Genomic DNA, 17,461 nt, shown 5'->3' with positions numbered 1-17,461 from the left:
GGTGGAGTGGTGGTGCTCGACAAAGCGGTCCCCCAATTTACGATGGGTCTCACCAATGGAGAGAAGGCTGCATCGGGAGCACCAAACAGAATAGAGAACACCAGCAGATTCACAGGTGAAGTGTTGCCTCACCTGGAAGGAGTGTTTGGAGGTGAGGGAGGAGGTGTATGGGCAGACGTAGCACTTTGGGCTGCTTGCAGGGATAAGTGCCAGGAGAGACATTAGTGGGGAGGGATGAGTGGTCAAGTGAGTCATGGAGGGAGTGATCCCCGCGGAAAGCGGTGGAGGGGGTGGTGTGAGGTAAAGATATGTTTGGTGGTAGGATCCCACCAATTAACTCACCCAGTACTTTTTGGACTGTGGGAGGAAACTGGAGGACCTGGATAAAACACACGCATTCCACGGGGAGGATGTATAAAGATTCCTTACAAAACAGCACCAGAATTGAATTCTGAACTCTGAAGCCCTGAACTGTAATAGCATCAGGCCAACTCCTACGGTACTTTTAGGTAAATCAAGAATAGATTTTTCCATGAATGAGCAATTACAAAATAGTTTCTATCTGCACTTCATTCATCATGCACCCATGGAATTTTTGACTGAAGATTCCCACATCATTCCCAAAAGCCCAGTGACATGTTGAAGTAAGGATATTATTATGCAATTATTGGAATTATTTCCATAGATTATAAGGAAATACACTAGACTGGTAAGGCAGCAACGGTGCTGACTTCCTCCTCTTCATCTTCTGTTTGGGTCTTCCCTTTGGGCTATTTCTTGGATTAGCTCCACGACAAATGGTGATCATGCCTGATCCTACAGTTTGGTAACACAGTCACACCAAATGTCACCATAAATAGTTATCTAGGCTTTCATAGGTAGAATTCTTGACTATCAGTCCAGTATTACAATTGGGTTAATCTGCCATTATAGGATTTAAATGATCATTTTCATGGTACAAGTTCTTTTGTTATTTGTGGAGACATGCCAGCCCTAAGGACGCAACAATTAATTCAACAGTTTCAGATAACCAGCCCTTCCTGTTCGGCTACATACTCAACTGTGCTTTTCTCCTACTTCTATACCCACTAGAATATGACGCAGCGAGTAATTGTTAGATTAAGATCCTAAGAGGTTCATCTTTTTTTAGCACTGCCCAATTCCTTAAACTCATTTTGCAGAATCACATCCCCTTTCTATCTTTAATGCCATGAGGTGTAATTATATTATATCGATGCTTTCTAGAGTTCTGAGTTCAGTATGTCTATCAGTTCTCATTTATCCATAGAAAAGTCAGAAGCCAGAGAGGTAAGATGCCACTCTGGCCTCTTACCTCTTCTCACCCGTCTATCAGATCCACCCCTGGGTCCCCCTCCTCCTTCCCTTTCTCCTATGGTCCACTCTCCGCTCCTATCAAATTCCTTCCTCTTCAGCATTTTCCCTTTCCAACACAGCTTCACCCATTGCCTTTGAGCTCTCCTCCTCCTCCTCCTACCCACCACCATTTTATTCTGGCATCTTCCCTCTTCCTTTACAGTCCTGATAAAGGGTCTCGGTCCAAACGTCGATCCATAGATGCTGCCTGACCTGCTGGGTTCCTCCAGTATTGTGTGTGTAGCCATATACCTCGTTATGATCTTGCACTTTATTGTTTACCTGCACTGCACTCTCTCAGTAGCTTTTACACTTTATCCTGCATTGTTCTTGTTTTACCTTGTTCTACCTCAATGAACTGTAATGATTTGATCTGTATGAACAGTATGCAAGACAAGCTTTTCATTGTAATTTGGTAAATGTGATAATAACAAATACCAATATTAATATTGACTCTGCCTGATTACCCTGATCTTTTTAAGTGCAGTGTTGCATTTTTATAGTGGTTTGCAACATCTTTCCTTTGACAGATATTGAGCTAATTAGCCTGTAGTTTCCAGCTGTCTGGCTGCAGTTCTTTTTGAAAATTATAACCAATATGTCAATTATTTCACTAGTAGTTCCAGAGGCGACACAATTGGCAATTGCCTCTGATCTGGACCGACATCTACGTGCCGGGTGGCACCTAATCAATTAGCTTGTTTATTTCGGGTTTTTTCTTAAAGATGTGTTGGGTGCGTTCTGGCTACCGCTGTACTGCTGCATTCTTCGCGGCAATGTATCAGTCCGTGGCCCGGAGTGTGGGGACCACTGGTATAGACAGAGGAGGATGTAGGTGAAGAGGAGGCATTGTAATTTGAATAAGAAGGCCACCATTGCAGTTATGAAGGAGAATCAGAATCAGGTTTAATACCACTGGCATATGTTGTGAAATTAGTTATTTTGTGGCAGCATTTCATTGGAATACATAATAATAAAAAGTAAGAAATATATATATATTTCTTTTATATATATGATTTTCTTATATAAAATTAAATTAATAAGCAGTGCAAAAGGAGAACAAAAAAAGAAACTATAATGAGGCAGTGTTCATGGGTTGATTGTCCATCTGAAATCTCATAGTGGAGGGGAAATTTGTTCCTAAAGTGATGAGTGTGTGTCTTCAGGCTCCTGTACCTCTATAGTAGGTAGCAATGAGATGAGGGGATGTCCTGGGTGATGGGGTCCTTAATGATGGATGCTGCTTCCCCTTCCTGAAGTCCTTAATCAAGTCCTTGGTCTTACTGACATTGACAGCAAGGTTGTTACTGTGACTCCACTTAACCAGCTGATCTATATCACTATAGTTGTGTCATTGACATTGAGCTGTGCGTGTAGAGAGAGAGAGTAGAGCAGTGGCCTAAACACACATCTTTGAGGAGCACCAGCGTTGACTGTCAGAGAGAAGATGTTACTTCTGATCCACACTGACCGTGGTCTCCTGATTAGGAAGTCAAGGAACCAGTTGCAGAGGCAGGCACAGCCCAAGGTTTGGAGCTTGTTGTTTAGAACTGAGGGTATGATTGTGTTGAATGCTGAACTGTAGTCAATAAACAGCAGCCTGACCTAGGTATTGCTATTGATCCAAGGCTGAGTGGAGAGCCAGTGAGGTGGTATCTGCTGTAGAGCTACTGTGGTGATAGGCAAATTGCAGGGGCTCCAGGTCCTTGTTTAGGAGTTGGTTCTGGCCACAACCAACCTCTCAAAACACTTCATCACAGTAGGTGTGAGTGCAACTGGGCAATAGTCATTGAGGCAGCTCACCCTGCTCTACTTGGGCACTGGTATAATTATTGCCCTTCTGAAGCAGGTGAGAGATCAAAGATGTCCTTGTTCACTCCCGCCTGTCTTACAAGGCTCTACAGATGAGGCCATCTGGGTAGAGTTTAGAAATAAAAGAGAAGTGATCAGTTGGCTGGGGTATACTGCAAGCCTTTCAACAGTCAGCGGGAAATAGAGGAGCAGATATACAGAGAAATCCTAGAGAGGTGTAATAGCAACAGAGATATAATGGCAGGGGATTTTAACTTCTCAGCATCAACTGGGATTACCTCAGTGTGAAAGGTCTGGAGCAACAGAATTCTTAACGTTCATCCTGCAGGGAGTTTTGAGCCAAAAGTTCAAAGTACAATTTTTATTAGCAAGGTATGTATTAATTATACACCTTAAGATTTGTTTTGCTTACAGGCATCCACAAAGCAAGACACTTGAAGAATCTGATTAAAAAAAAGACCAAAACAACTGTGCAGAGAAAAATAAAGAAACACAACCATGCAACCAATAGAAGCAAGCAACAGCGTTCTGAACCAGACTGGGTCTTCAGATCCGCTTCCTGGAGCAGCAAGGGTAGGCCCAAGCCTCAGTCTCAGTAGCAAAGCAGCTGAACGGATAGCACGGGAGAGCGAGCGAAATCAGCCCGACCCTCACCTCCAGCCCTGACACTCGGGCTTTCCAGTCTATTTGGACCAAGCACTGGGTAGTGCCAGTGTGTAGGCAGTGCTACTAGTGAATAGGGCAGAACTGGATGTAATCCTAGTGAGTGAATCTGGGCAAGAAGTTGAAGAGTCTGTGGATGAGCATGTGGAGTACGTGACCATAACTCTGTAAGTTTCAGTGTAGTGTTTCCCCACAGTTCAGCTAAAGGAAATTCGCTCTTAAGGAATTCACAAATCAGTACCAAAATAATCTGGGGTATAGAATTAAAAAATCACTCTTAAGGAATTTATTTGGAAAAAAAAAAGTTTTCCAAAAATTAAACTCGTTTACCAAGGATAATGCTCACAGGTTGCAGTTTTATAGTGGGAGGCCACTTAAGGTATTTGTTTGGAAAGTGACAGGGCAGTCTATTTTATTGATCAGCTTAATATTCATTTCTAGTTAATTAAAACAACAATTCTTTCTCTTCTGGCTACAATACAATCAGAATTCCCTTGCCTATAATCTATGCACCGTGCGGCACTACTACTGAGAGAAAAAAAAACTTACTTCAGGAATGCATCTCCACTTGTAACATGGGATTCAATGGGAGGGATAAGATTCAAGATTCAAAAAACTTTATTGTCATTCTAACCGCACACCAGCTCTGCAGGGCAGAATGAGATAGCGTTTCCCAGGAGTAGTGCAATCATAACATAACAAACGCAAAAAAATAACATTCAGAAAAGGAAAGTCATAAGAATGCCATTCCTCTGTAATACACTGTAGCTAAGTGAAGCATTATGAGTGGTCTGGAAAACAAGGTCCTGAATTGGGGCAAGGCCAATTTCAATATCATAAGACAGGATTTAGGAGAAGTAGACTGGGAGCAGTTTGGAGTTATAGAGTCACAGGGCACTACAGGCCCTTCAGCCCATTTAGACTGTGCCAAACTGTTATTCTGTCTAGGCCTATTGACCCTCCTCAGCATCACAGTCCTCCATACCCCTCCCCCTCCCACCCATCTACTTAGACAGACTTCACTTAAATGTTGCAATCAAATCCAGATCCACCACTTTCACCAGCAGTAGCTTCTTGTAGTTAAACCTATCTCTGACAAGCAGGAGTCTTTTTGAAGTGAAATAATGAGAGTTTGGTACCAATGAATTCTTGTCAGGGTGAAGTATAACAAAGTCAAGTCCAGAAAATCCTACATGTCAAAGGACAACAAAGGTTGAAGAAACAAAGTATTGTACAGATATAAAGTATTGTGAATAGGTGAGGACCTTTGTGAGTATAGAGTATCTGGAGAAGGTATTTAAATAAAGAAATTAGGAGGCTAAGAGGGGGTTAAAATATCACCAGGAAATAAGATTTTAAAAACGTCTTTGGAATTTCCAAATATATTATTAACAAGATGATGTTTTTCAGGCAAACATCAGGGCCTAACAAGAACCAAAGGGAAAACTTGTGCATGGGTCCTAAGGAAAGGATATGGGTCAAGGGTCAAAGTTCAAAGTACACTTATTATCAACGTATGTACACCATAGACACACTGAGATTCGTTCTTCCACAGACAGCCACGAAACAAAGAAAAAGCTATGTTATAGTTACTGTTCTATAGATTTGCTCAGTGTGCACATATGAAAATGAATCTCAGGGTTGTATGTTGTAACATATATGTACTTTGATAATAAAGTTTATTTTGAACTTTGAGGGAAACATCAAACCACCCCACCAGTGGGCGCAAAAAAGCCCAAATCATGCCAACGGCAAAAAAAAAAGCGATAAACACAGAATATAAAACACAAAAGTCATTGAAAGAGTCCAGGCATATTCAGTTTCAGCTCAGTTCTATCTCAATCTAGCACTGCGTTGTTCGTTATCTGTGGCCGCCGCCATCAAAATCACAGAAAATAGCAACGAAGAAAGGAGGGACCAGAAATCAGAAGCACATCATAACATGAACTACAGGGTCTAATCCACAACCGCGTCGATTAAAAAGGATGTAAAAAAAAAAAGGAGGATGTATTTTATGTCTTAAAGATACTTCAATCCCTGGCCCCAGATGAGATGTAGTCCAGGCAACAACAGGAGGCAAAAGGGGAGATTGCCAGGGCCCTAAAATTTTTTAATCTCTGCAGGCAGTGGGTGGGGTGCCAGGTGACTGGAGGATATCTAACACAGTGTCTTAATTCAAAACAGACAGCTGGGACAAGCCTGATAATTAGAACTCACTGAGTCTAACATCAGTGGTAAGAAAGTTGGAAAGAAACTCTATGGGATAGGATTAATCTGTGCTTAGAAAAGCAGAGAATAGCTGGCCTGGTTTTATTTGTGCATGATCCTGTTATATTAATTTGATTTGAGATTTTTGGAGAAGTATGATATTATATTCACATGGGCAGATTAGTCGATGTGATCAGCAAGACCTTTCTCAAGGACTGATATAGAAGGCTGGTTCAAGAGATCAGAGCTCATGGGATCCAAGGCAAGTTGGTAACTTGTATTCCAAGCTGCCTTGGTAATAGGAGAAGGTGGAGAGTTGCTCTTGCTTTTGACATACCACAGGAATGAGTGTTGGGACATGTGCTGTTGTCATATGCATTAATTATCTGGAGATGAAAATAAATGATATAAGACAGCGGTTCCCAACCACCGGGCTGCAAAGCATGTGTTACCAGGCCGTGAGGAAACGATATGAGCCAGCTGCACCTTTCCTCATTCCCTGTCACGCACTGTTGAACTTGAACATAGGGTTGCCAACTGTCTCGTATTTGCTGGGACATCTCGTATATTGGGCTAAATTGGTTTGTCCCATACGGGACTGCCCTTGTCCCGTATTTCCCCCGCTAAGGTAGAGCGTTCCTATGAAACCTTTCATGCTGAAATGGCGTGAAGCAACGAAGAAACTACCATTAATTTATATGGGAAAAATTTTTGAGCGTTCCCAGACCCAGAAAATAACCTACCAAATCATTCCAAATAACACATAAAACCTAAAATAACACCAACATATAGTAAAAGCAGGAATGATACGATAAATACACAGCCTACATGAAGTAGAAATAATGTATGTACAGTGTAGTCGGGAAGATGAAGTCAAAACCGATTTGTGGGGGAAAAAAAATCGGCACGTATGCACATGCGCACACAGGTGCCTGTGCAAGGCTTCATGGCCATGGCAGTCTTTCTAGGGGTAAACACTGTCCGTATTATTTGACTGCTACTCTTGTCCCTTATCTGGGAGTGAGAAAGTTGGCAACTATAACTGTAAAAGACTGAGGTGAGTTTAACTTGACTTGAACACTACCCCTCCCCCCCGGTCGGCTGGTCCGCAAGAATATTGTCAATATTAAACCGGTCTGCGGTGCAAAAAAGGTTGGGGACCCCTGATATAAGAAGTAATTTTGTAGATGACACAAGAATTGGACTTACTGAGGAACAGAAGGACCTTGATGTACCACCCCAAAGATTCCTGAAGGTGGCAGCACAGATAGATGGAATAGTAAAGAGATGGAGGATACTTGCCTTCATCAGGGTGTAGAATATAAGGGAGGTATTGGTACAACTTTATAAAGCCACAGCCAGAATATTGTGTGCAGTTCTGGTCATCACATGGCCGGAAGGACATGAGAAGAGGAAATTTACCAGATGTAAACACAAGAACTTCTGCAGATGCTGGAAATTCTGAGGAACACACACAAAATGCTGGAGGAACTCAGCAGGTCAGGTAGCATCAACGGGGAAGAATAAACAACTGACATTTTGGGCTGAGGCCCTTCATCGGTCCTGAAGAAGAGTCTTGACCCGACATGTTGACTGCTTATTCCTCTGCATCGATGCTACCTGAGCTGCCGAGTTCCTCCAGTACTTAGTGTGTTTTTACCAGGATGTGCTGGCTGGGATGGAATATTTCCAATATAAGGAGACAGTGATTCTGCTGGGATATCTATGAGGAGCATAGCTAGAGCGCTTAGAGAGAAACTTTTCCCTACAATGGTGGCATCTAAAATCAGTGGGCATACAGTAGGTTTAAGAAAGGTGGGGGGTGCGAGGATCAGAGGAGATCCAAGGAATCTTTGTTTTCACCCTGAGGGTGGCTGATATCTAGAATGCATTGGGAGAAGCTGGTGGAGACAGTTAATAAGTGCCTGGATGATTAAACAGGGCATATAAATTGATGGCAAATGGGGTAAGCGTAGGTGATGATCAGCATGGACACCATGGGCAACAGGCCAGTTTCTATGCTACATTATGAGTGGCTACCAGAGGAAGTCATAGAGGTGGTAACAGTTACAATGTTTAAAGGACAATTTATGGGTGAATAGGAAAGCTTTAGAGCAGGGCTTCCCAACCTGGTGTGCACAGACTCCCTGCTTCATGGTATTGGTCCATGGCATAAAAGAGGCTGGGGACCCCTGACTTAGAGGGATATGAGCCAAAAACAGATAAATAGGATGAATTCAGATAGGCACCTTGGTCAACATAGACAAATCGGGCCAAAGAGACTGTTTACTGTTTACCTGATGTAAACAACTCTATGACTCTATACTTTGGAACCTGATTGGAATTGCATTATTGTGGACAACATCATTCCACATCATCTGATAGAGCAAAGTCCAATAAACTTCCCACACAGCAAGTCAGACTCATTACCTTATATTGGTGAATATGATGCAAAACAACAAATTTCATGGGACAAGCAAGAGAAAATTTTATGAGACATGTCAGTGATAGTAAACCTGATTCTGATTCAGTCTTCGTTTTAGGAAAAGAACTGTGTGACACAAAATCATGAAGAGAATATGAACTTATCCTAACATGTTGTACACAGACATAAAATAAATTTATGGGAAAACAATTTAACATTTTAAGCCAATATATCTATTGGTAATAATTAGTTATTTATATAATTTTGATTTAATTTGCAGTTAGTTTATTATAAATATTAAAAATCATATTTAGTCTGTTGTAGCATGAAGCAGAGACATGAAGAAGTATTTCATCTGATAAAATTCTGTCAGCATGTCACTTGTGAACAAGCCTTCTACAGCATCAAAAGGTGCTTCTTTATCTCCCGTACTTATTTTACTCATTTTTATTAAAGGTTTTCTTCCTTTCAATTATTGTTGAAGAACAATAATTTGTTCTTACATTGAAGAACAAAGAAACACTTTAAAAATGTAGTAACAACAATTTTTATTTGTAATTAACTCACTAACAAATATTTAAAAGATCCTTAAATTAATTAGACTTTACAGCATGAAAAGGGCACTATTTTGATTGTTTTAGGAGGCTTGGACATTTTCATGGTGATGGAATTTTTTTTAAAGTTTAGGAAAATGCATCCCCATTCTGATAATGATGATTTTTAAAATGTTATTTATATACACATACAAACACACACACACGCATAAATAAAGTGAACACACATGAAAAAATACTTGCAGGGAATAAGAAACAAAACATAACCCATACCTTGCCAAAATTGTCAGTGTGCTCCTGGTATTCTGTATTTTTTTCCTGCAGTAAAAGTCAGAGAATATAGTTATTTATTTAAAAATATATACCTTTATACTATTAAAGCTAATTTATAACACTTCAAAAAGCATTTTTTCACCCATTCCTGAAAAATTTTAGCAAAACAAAGCATTAATCCTACAAATGCTGCCCAACTGAGAACAACATCCATTTAAAATCTGATTATTGAGGAGGCAAATCAGTTCAAGGTCGGAACAGTCATTTCAGATTTAACTCAAGATTAAACTTCTGGGTATCAAATAATTTATCATGAAAGAATCGGCAGAAAAAATGGATTAATTTTAAAAGGGGAAGACAGGACTACAGAAAGCAGCAAAACAAAATGGAAGTTACTGTTTAAAAGTAATGTAGCCTGTCATAGAGTCAAGTTTATTTATTAACTTATTCCAAACACATAAACAATTGAATAATTTCTCAAATTCCAATATCTATGAGAAGATTTATAGTTATCTCAATTACAATAAAATCTCCAGCTGCATAGTAGGTGGCAACACTTTTTAACAACTGAATTCATAAAACTCTATCATGTATTGCCCAATATTCAAAATTGTACAGGTCACTGAATGAATCAACACTGCTTGTAACAGATGAAACAATAGCATCCCTGGTTCCTTAATATTGTCATAGGTGGGGGAGTGGGGTATAGAGGGGATAAACTCCACTACCTACTGAATGCTCCCCATGGTGTGTGTCTCAAATAGCCTCTGACAGCTGAGTCCAGCTGCTGGCCTTCATGTGTAGCTTAGCTACTAAGCCTGGCCGAACTCTTTCTGCTGACAGAAAGGGCGGTTACTGGTTCCTCAAAACCAGTTGCTTTGGGCAGATGGGGCTCATTAGCCATGGCTGGCAGCTCATCTAGGAGAAGGAAAACTCCTGAGCTCAAACCTACACTGCCTATACCCACGCACAGGGAAGGCTTCAGGAAGACATTCTGAGGAAAAATCCGGACCTGGAGTCCCTAAGGGAGTCCTAAGTTGAGTTCAACGCTGACTGGCATCCCCTCTGACGTCGCTGGTGCCAAACTACATTGGTCTCTGCCGTGCCTTTGGATTCATCAGCTGTGTGGAGAGGGGCAGCCTGCTGCCTGGGCAACAGCTTGCCCTGGCTTGCATATCACATAGACAGCAAGGATGCAATATCCATGGTTGACCCTGACCAACAGAGGGACTCAAATTAGCATCCCTCTTCCCTCCTCCTAAGTATAACTTGATCAGGTTTTCAGCTAGAACAAAGGAGGGGAAAGCCCAGAGTAACTTGGAAATAACCAGATAATACCGATAGAGAAGTGATAACATCTCGTTGAACACAATGAATGAATGGCTTTCCTCATATCAGTTTCTTGTTATCTCCAATTCACCCTTCATTTATCATTTTCTTCTTGAAATGGGTCAGGTGAAAACAGGACGTAGCATAATTTGATTTGCTCCCAGACCCATTGTAATTTTGTTGCACGAGTGTAGACCACTTTTTATAAAGCTGTTTACATTGTACATACGTTCTAGTATCTCTGTATTTATGCACATTTTATTCCATATCCGTACTTTAACCTGGAACTCATTTCTATATCATTCTTTATTCTTTATAATTGTTGTATGTTGTAGTTTTTTGTTGTCAAGACACGACAGCAAATTCCTAATACCTGTAAAAGTGTGTTGGATCCAGGGGAGTCAACACACTTGATAACCGTTATACCACCATCAAGAATGCTTAGCTTGCCATCCTATGCCTGCACTCCGGAAAGCCTGATCACCTGGCTATACTTCTACTTCCAACAACTAGGCAGAGACTAAAGACCGCAGCACCAGTGGGAAGGACCAAGAAGATAAGGTCAAGGGAGGTGGAGGAGCAGGACTACTTTGACTGGAAGATATTCAGGGATTCACCTTCAGATCTGAATGAATATGACACACACTTGTCACCGACTTCATCAAGACCTATGTGGGTGAGGGCCTTGGAGAACATACTGGACATACCCAAACCAAATGCCATGGATGAACCAGGAGATTTGTAGCCTGCTGAGGGCTAGATCTGTGGCATTCAAAGCAAGTGATATAGAACCTTACAAGAGTAGAAGTCCAGGTACAACCTAAGGAAGGCTGTTTTAAGAGTGAAGAAACAATTCTGATTGAAGTTACGAGTCGGAATTGAATGCACATCAGCTCTGGCAGTGTCTGCAGCCCATTACTTCCTACAAAGCAAAGCCCAACATCATGAATGACTGTGATGTTTCACTCCCAGATGAGCTCAATGTCTTTTATGCTAAACCTCTTTTATTGGTGCTTTGAAGGGGAGAATACAACTACACTTGTGTGACTCCCTGCAGCACCTAGTGACCCTGTGATCTCTGTTTCAGAGGTCGAAGTCAGAACAGCTTTCATGAGGGTGAACCTTTGCAAGGCGCGAGGCACTGAAGCTGTGCCCGGTAGGCCACTGAAAACCTGTGTCAACCAACTGGCTGGAATGTTCAAGGACATCTTCAATCTCACATTGTTGCAGTCAGAAGTTCCCATCTGCTTCAAAAGGACGACATTCACACCAGTACCCAAGAAGAGCAGGATTAGCTGCCTCAACAACTATCACCCAGATGCACTCACATCTACTTCAGCTGAAGTAAGGATCTGGACCCGCTGTGGATTTGCCTATTGCCACAATAGCGGATGCAATCTCACTGGATGCAATCCCACTGGTACAATCTCACTGGATCCCACAATCTCACTGGTGCAATCTCACACTGGATCTCACAATGTCACTGGTGCAATCTCACACTGAATCTCACTGGTGCAATCTCACTGGATCTCACAATCTCACTGGTGCAATCTCATTGGATCTCACAATCTCACTGGTGCAATCTCATTGGATCTCACAACCTCACTGGATCTCCACTCTGCCTTGGATCACCCGGACAATAGCAATACCTACATCAGGATGTTGTTTATTGATTACAGCTCAACGTTCAACACCATTGTAGGTTCGGTAGTAATCAACAAGCTGTGAAACCTGGGTCTGTGAAGATCCATCCTGGGCCCAACATACTGAAGCAATTACAAAGAAAGCACAACAGTGGCTATATTTCACTAGGAGCATGAAGGGACCTGGTATGTCATCAAGGGCTCTCGCATATTTCTACAAATGTGCCGTGGAGAGCATTCTAACTGGTTGTATCACCTTCTGGCAGGGAGGAGCTGCTGCTCATGATGGGAAAAAACTGCAGAAAGATGCAGCTCCATCACGAACACTAGCTTCCCCTGCATTGAGGATACCTTCACAAGGCCATGCTTTAAAAAGGCGGCATCGGTCTTTAAGGATCCCCGTCACCCAGGACAAGCCCTCTTCTTCACTGCTACCATCAAGGAGGAGGTAGAGGAGCCTGAAGACACACACTCAATGCTTTAAGAACAGCTTCTTCCCCACCACCATCAGATTTCTGAATGGACAATGAATCCATGCACACTACCTCACTACGTTTTTCTCTTTTTGTTTTGTCCCCCTTTAGTTCTGCTTATTTAACTTCATTTTACATATATATGATTCTTGGTGTAATTCATAGTTATTTTTACTATAAATTGCAATGTACTGCTACCAGGAAACAAATTTCACAACGTATGCAAGTGATATTAAACCTAATTCTGACAGCCACACTTTGCATCAGATTTTATTTAACTGAATAAAAGGAGTATTTGCTAAAATATTTATTAAACATTAAATTGGAACATTTTAAATTTTCTTATACATGAAAACATTGATGCAATTTTTACAATTTTATCCATATTTTATGCATGAGAGAAAATAAGAAACAGCTTAAGGCAAATGCGAGATTGAAAGGCATGGGGAAAAGATGGTGATGCAGAATGAAGACACAGATTAGATAAATAATAAACACAAGAGATTATGCAGATGCTGGAAATCCAAAGCAACTCACACAGAATGCTGGAGGAACTCAGCAGGTCAGGCAGCATCTACTGAAATGAACAAGCAGTTGATGCCTCGGGCCGAGATGCTTCTTCAGGACGGGAAAGGAAGAGAGAAGACTTCAAAATAAAAAGTGGGGGGGGAGGAAGGAGGATAGCTAGAAGGGAAGAATCTATCACCTTCTCACTTTCTAGCCATCTTCCTTACCCTCCCCCCCCTTTTTATTCTGGTGTCTTCCCCCTTCCTTTCCAGTCCTGCTGAATTTCTCCAGCATTTTGTGTGTGTGTTGCTTTAGATAAATAATATTTCTCCCCAGAAACATCCAATTAAAACAACTCTATTATTTACTATGTTCTTTAGTTTCACCACACAATTTAAATGTGCAAGGTCAAACTTAAAAACAGCTCAGATGAAATCAAATTTCTTCCTTTATCGGATTAAAAAATGAAATTACGTAGATTACTCACAATGTTGCTATGGTGAGCTTTAGTCAGAAGAAGCATTCGACCAACCAGATCAGTAGTAGAAACACCTTGTGTGCGTTTACATTCTCTGAAAAAGAAATCAGAATGTGTACTGTCATTCAGTTAACACTTATAAATTAAAGACTCCCTCAGCTTTATTTGCTGCTGAAACCCTCATGTTTGTTTGCTATCTCTATTATTGATTAATCCGACATCCTTCTAGCTGAATCCCTAAACATTATATTACACTGTAGCCCTGTTGTTTTAGTATAAATTGTTCCCCATAGCAACCAGCAAACACTGCACTGTTCTCGCTGGTGAACCGACACTGAACCCATGGATCCTACCTCAAATTCTTATTTTAGAGATAGAGAACAGAACAGGCTCTTCCAGCTCCACGAGCCACACCTCCCAGTAACTCACCCATTTAAGCCTAGCCTAGTCACAGGAAATACTTACAATGACCAATTAACCAACTGGCCAACCAGTACGTCTTTGGACTGTGGGAAGACGCTGGAGCATCTGGAGGGAACTGACGTAGTCACGAGGAGAACACACAAACTCCTTCTAGGCGGCTCCAGAAATGAACTTTGAACTTTAGCCCCGTACTGTAATGCATCACGCTGACTACTCGATGGCTTGATTGAGACCAAGCAACGATGTAGGAACAATAGATTTGTAACAAAATAGGAAATTAATTAGTACTGCTACCTGTATCTGCCTGCCTTCTTTACTTCTTCATATGTGTCCTTTCCATCAGCAGTCAGGGTAATGTCATCTACGAATCACATGTTAAAGGAAAATTATAAATTGCCACCAGACTGCAGGAAAGCAATATAACAAAATACTTCAAGAACTTGGCCTGAAAAATTAGTGGTTCTATCAAAGCCAGAACAATGTAAGTTGCTTCAAATATATTGATAAATTCGCTATCAATATTATATCATTTTAAACCCAAGGGAAATTGACTAATTTTGCTTCTGATTATTTAATACAACGTACCTCCATGGACACAGAAATCACAGTTGTATTTATCCAGAGTTTCAAGCGTCGTTACATATGGTGCTCCCTCGATGACCTCGTCCACCCACTTGATTGCACGGACCATCTTGTAACGTTCCTCCTCTGTAAATACAGGTGGACCCTTGTGCTTGGACACTTCCTCTGAAAACAGGCCAGGAAGCATTCAATTAATTAAATAAAAACATATCTTCCAAATCCAGTTATTACTGAATGAGCTTTAATATATTATGAAGGTCACACTTATGGTAAAGTGTAATACAAAATTGGCAAACAGCTCCTGATTTGAAAAAGTAAACTTAATTTTACAGCAATGGGTAGTTGCATCAGTGTTCTTGCACAAAGATTGAATAGAAATCCATCCACTGTTTTCTTCATATACTCTGCCTCTCCTCTGATCCCTGTTACTTTCACTTTCTCCCTGTTGGCATCTTGGCTGTTTACGTACAGGGCAGATTGAAAGGACAACATACCACTGGAGGATAAGCTTGAGTCATAGGGGGCACATGGCACAACTGGTAGAGCAGCTGCTTTACAGCTCCAAAGACACGGGTTCAATCCTGACCTCTGGTGCTGTGTGCGTAAACTTCTGCAAATTCTTCCTCTGACCGTGTGGGTTTCCTCGCATATCCCCAAACTGTGCAGGTTGCTAGGTTAACTGACTGTGTATGGCGGGAAGGGTACCATAAGGCCAACCCGTTATGAGAACCGTTGTTCCTTGTGGTACACTGGGCGGCAATCTTGTCATTCCTTTAGGGTTCACCTGTTTTTTATGAGGCTGAGTTACTAGCTTGACGCTGAAGCTAGCATGATGCAAAGCGAGCAAGGAGCCGGCCGGATTCGAAACTGGCACCACTCACCTCGAAATCTGGTGTGGATGCCATGACACCACCAGCCAGCAGGCAACATTATAAACATTATAACAATATACTGGGGAAAGACATTGAAGTACACACACTCAGCGGAATGACAAGGCTGTCTTTGTGTGTGTGTGTGTGTGTGTGTGTGTGTGTGTGTGTATGTGTGTGTGATTGTGTGTGTGTGTGTGTCTGAGTGTATGTCTGAGTGTGTGTGTGTCTGTGTCTGTGTGAGTGAGTGAGTGTGTGTGTGTGTTTACCACGTGCGCTCTATCACAAAGGAATTCACTGAAAGTTTTCTAGAAAAGCACGTGTTACATTACAAACTTTCTATACTTTAATCACAAAAAAAACTTCTTGATGGTACGATTAATAACAAAACCAGAGATAGTTTACATAGAAACATTAATTCAGATCTTTCGAATTTCATGAGCAAGTTTTCATTTCTCTTTTACATCGGTAGGAAGAGGGTTGTGATAGCTAAAGGCTGTTTGGGTGTGAAACTCCAGTTGCTCAAATGACAAAATCTGAGTAATGATATCTAACACATGACGAGTGACATGCTTTGTAACTTACCATCTGTATGTACTCCGACAATAAGATAATCCCCCATAGAACGGGCTTGTCTCAGCTGGTTGGAGTGCCCATAATGCACCATATCATAGCTGAAACACAGATAAATGCTTTACTGTAAACTTCAATCCACCAATGAAAGGTATACAAAGCAGTTTGTCATTTGCTGCTGCTTAAAGTTAAAATTGTACACAGGGAGCTCAAAACAGCTTCAAAATCACATATGCATAAGAGATTCAACAGAGGCTGGAAATCCTGAGTAACACACAAAATGCTGGAGGAATTCAGCAAGTTAGGCAGTATCTATGGTGGGGACTAAACAGGCGATATTTGCCTTCATCGTGACTGGAAAGGAGGGGAAGGAGTACAAGCTAGCAGGTGATAGGTGAAACCAGGTGAGGGGGAAAGTGAGTGGGGGGGTGATGAAGTAAGAAGCTGGGAGGTGATGGGTGGAAGATATAAAGGGCTAAAGGAGATGGAATCTAGCAGGGGAGGACAGCGGACCATGGAAGGAATGGAAGAAGAAGGTAGGTGATAGGCTGCTGAAGAATGGAGAAGGGGTGAGACTGTAACCAGAATGAGGAATGGAAAAAGAGAAGTTAGGGAAGAGGGAGAAATTACCAGAAGTTGAAAAATAAAATCAATGTTCATGTCATCAGGTTGGACGGAATATATGGTGTTTAGCATTGAGGACAAGATCTCAATAAAAGCTCATAAAATAGTTACTAAGTCAACAGCCACTTGGCTCAAAGGTGCTTATTCTAAGTGAGGCGACACTTCACCTGTCAGGATCGTCGACTGTATCTGGTGCTCCCAGCGCAGCCTCCTCTAAATCAAGGAGACTGGGGGACAGCCTTACCTGGCTGAGTTCAACTGGACCCAAGAGTTAAGCCCCAAGGAGTAGCAGCAACAGCAACCTCCCTGAATCTGCCACTCAAAGCCAAAATGTCACAGGAAAGGCAAAGGGTTAGAGCTTTGATTCTTCTGTGCTACTGAATGCCCCTGACTTTCAGGAATATTAATATTTCTGAACAAAAGTTTGAAGTAACATAATTTAAGAACACAAAATAAGTAAAAACATGAAAGCTTACAGAGAACTAGAAGTAATATTAACTTTCTACCTCACAGATGATCATTTACCATTGAAAAGACTGGGCCCACAGTTGCTGTTACAGGGACAAACTGGCACAAGAACATTCCCCAGCAAATTGCTAGTAAATTCATTGGCATGGGAGTCACAAAACTCTCCAGGACTCCTGTGGAACT

General features: G+C 41.4%; 1 protein-coding gene across 1 annotated transcript in view; it reads right to left on the bottom strand.

Annotated features, from left to right (window-relative positions):
• pcyt2 (phosphate cytidylyltransferase 2, ethanolamine) overlaps positions 1-17,461 on the bottom strand; it is a 46,724-nt gene that overhangs the window by 9,528 nt on the left and 19,735 nt on the right. The window contains exons 2-6 of the mRNA XM_072242241.1: positions 16,199-16,287; positions 14,748-14,909; positions 14,457-14,523; positions 13,749-13,833; positions 9,310-9,354 (exon numbers count right to left, since the gene is read on the bottom strand). Of these exons, the coding sequence (XP_072098342.1) occupies positions 9,310-9,354; positions 13,749-13,833; positions 14,457-14,523; positions 14,748-14,909; positions 16,199-16,287 (448 nt within the window). The remainder of the gene's footprint in view (positions 1-9,309; positions 9,355-13,748; positions 13,834-14,456; positions 14,524-14,747; positions 14,910-16,198; positions 16,288-17,461) is intronic.

Source organism: Mobula birostris, chromosome 24 (genome assembly GCF_030028105.1).
Source record: "Mobula birostris isolate sMobBir1 chromosome 24, sMobBir1.hap1, whole genome shotgun sequence".
Lineage (NCBI taxonomy): Eukaryota > Metazoa > Chordata > Chondrichthyes > Myliobatiformes > Myliobatidae > Mobula > Mobula birostris.
The sequence above is the reverse complement of the archived record's forward strand: the minus strand, read 5'-3'. Positions and strand labels throughout refer to the sequence as shown.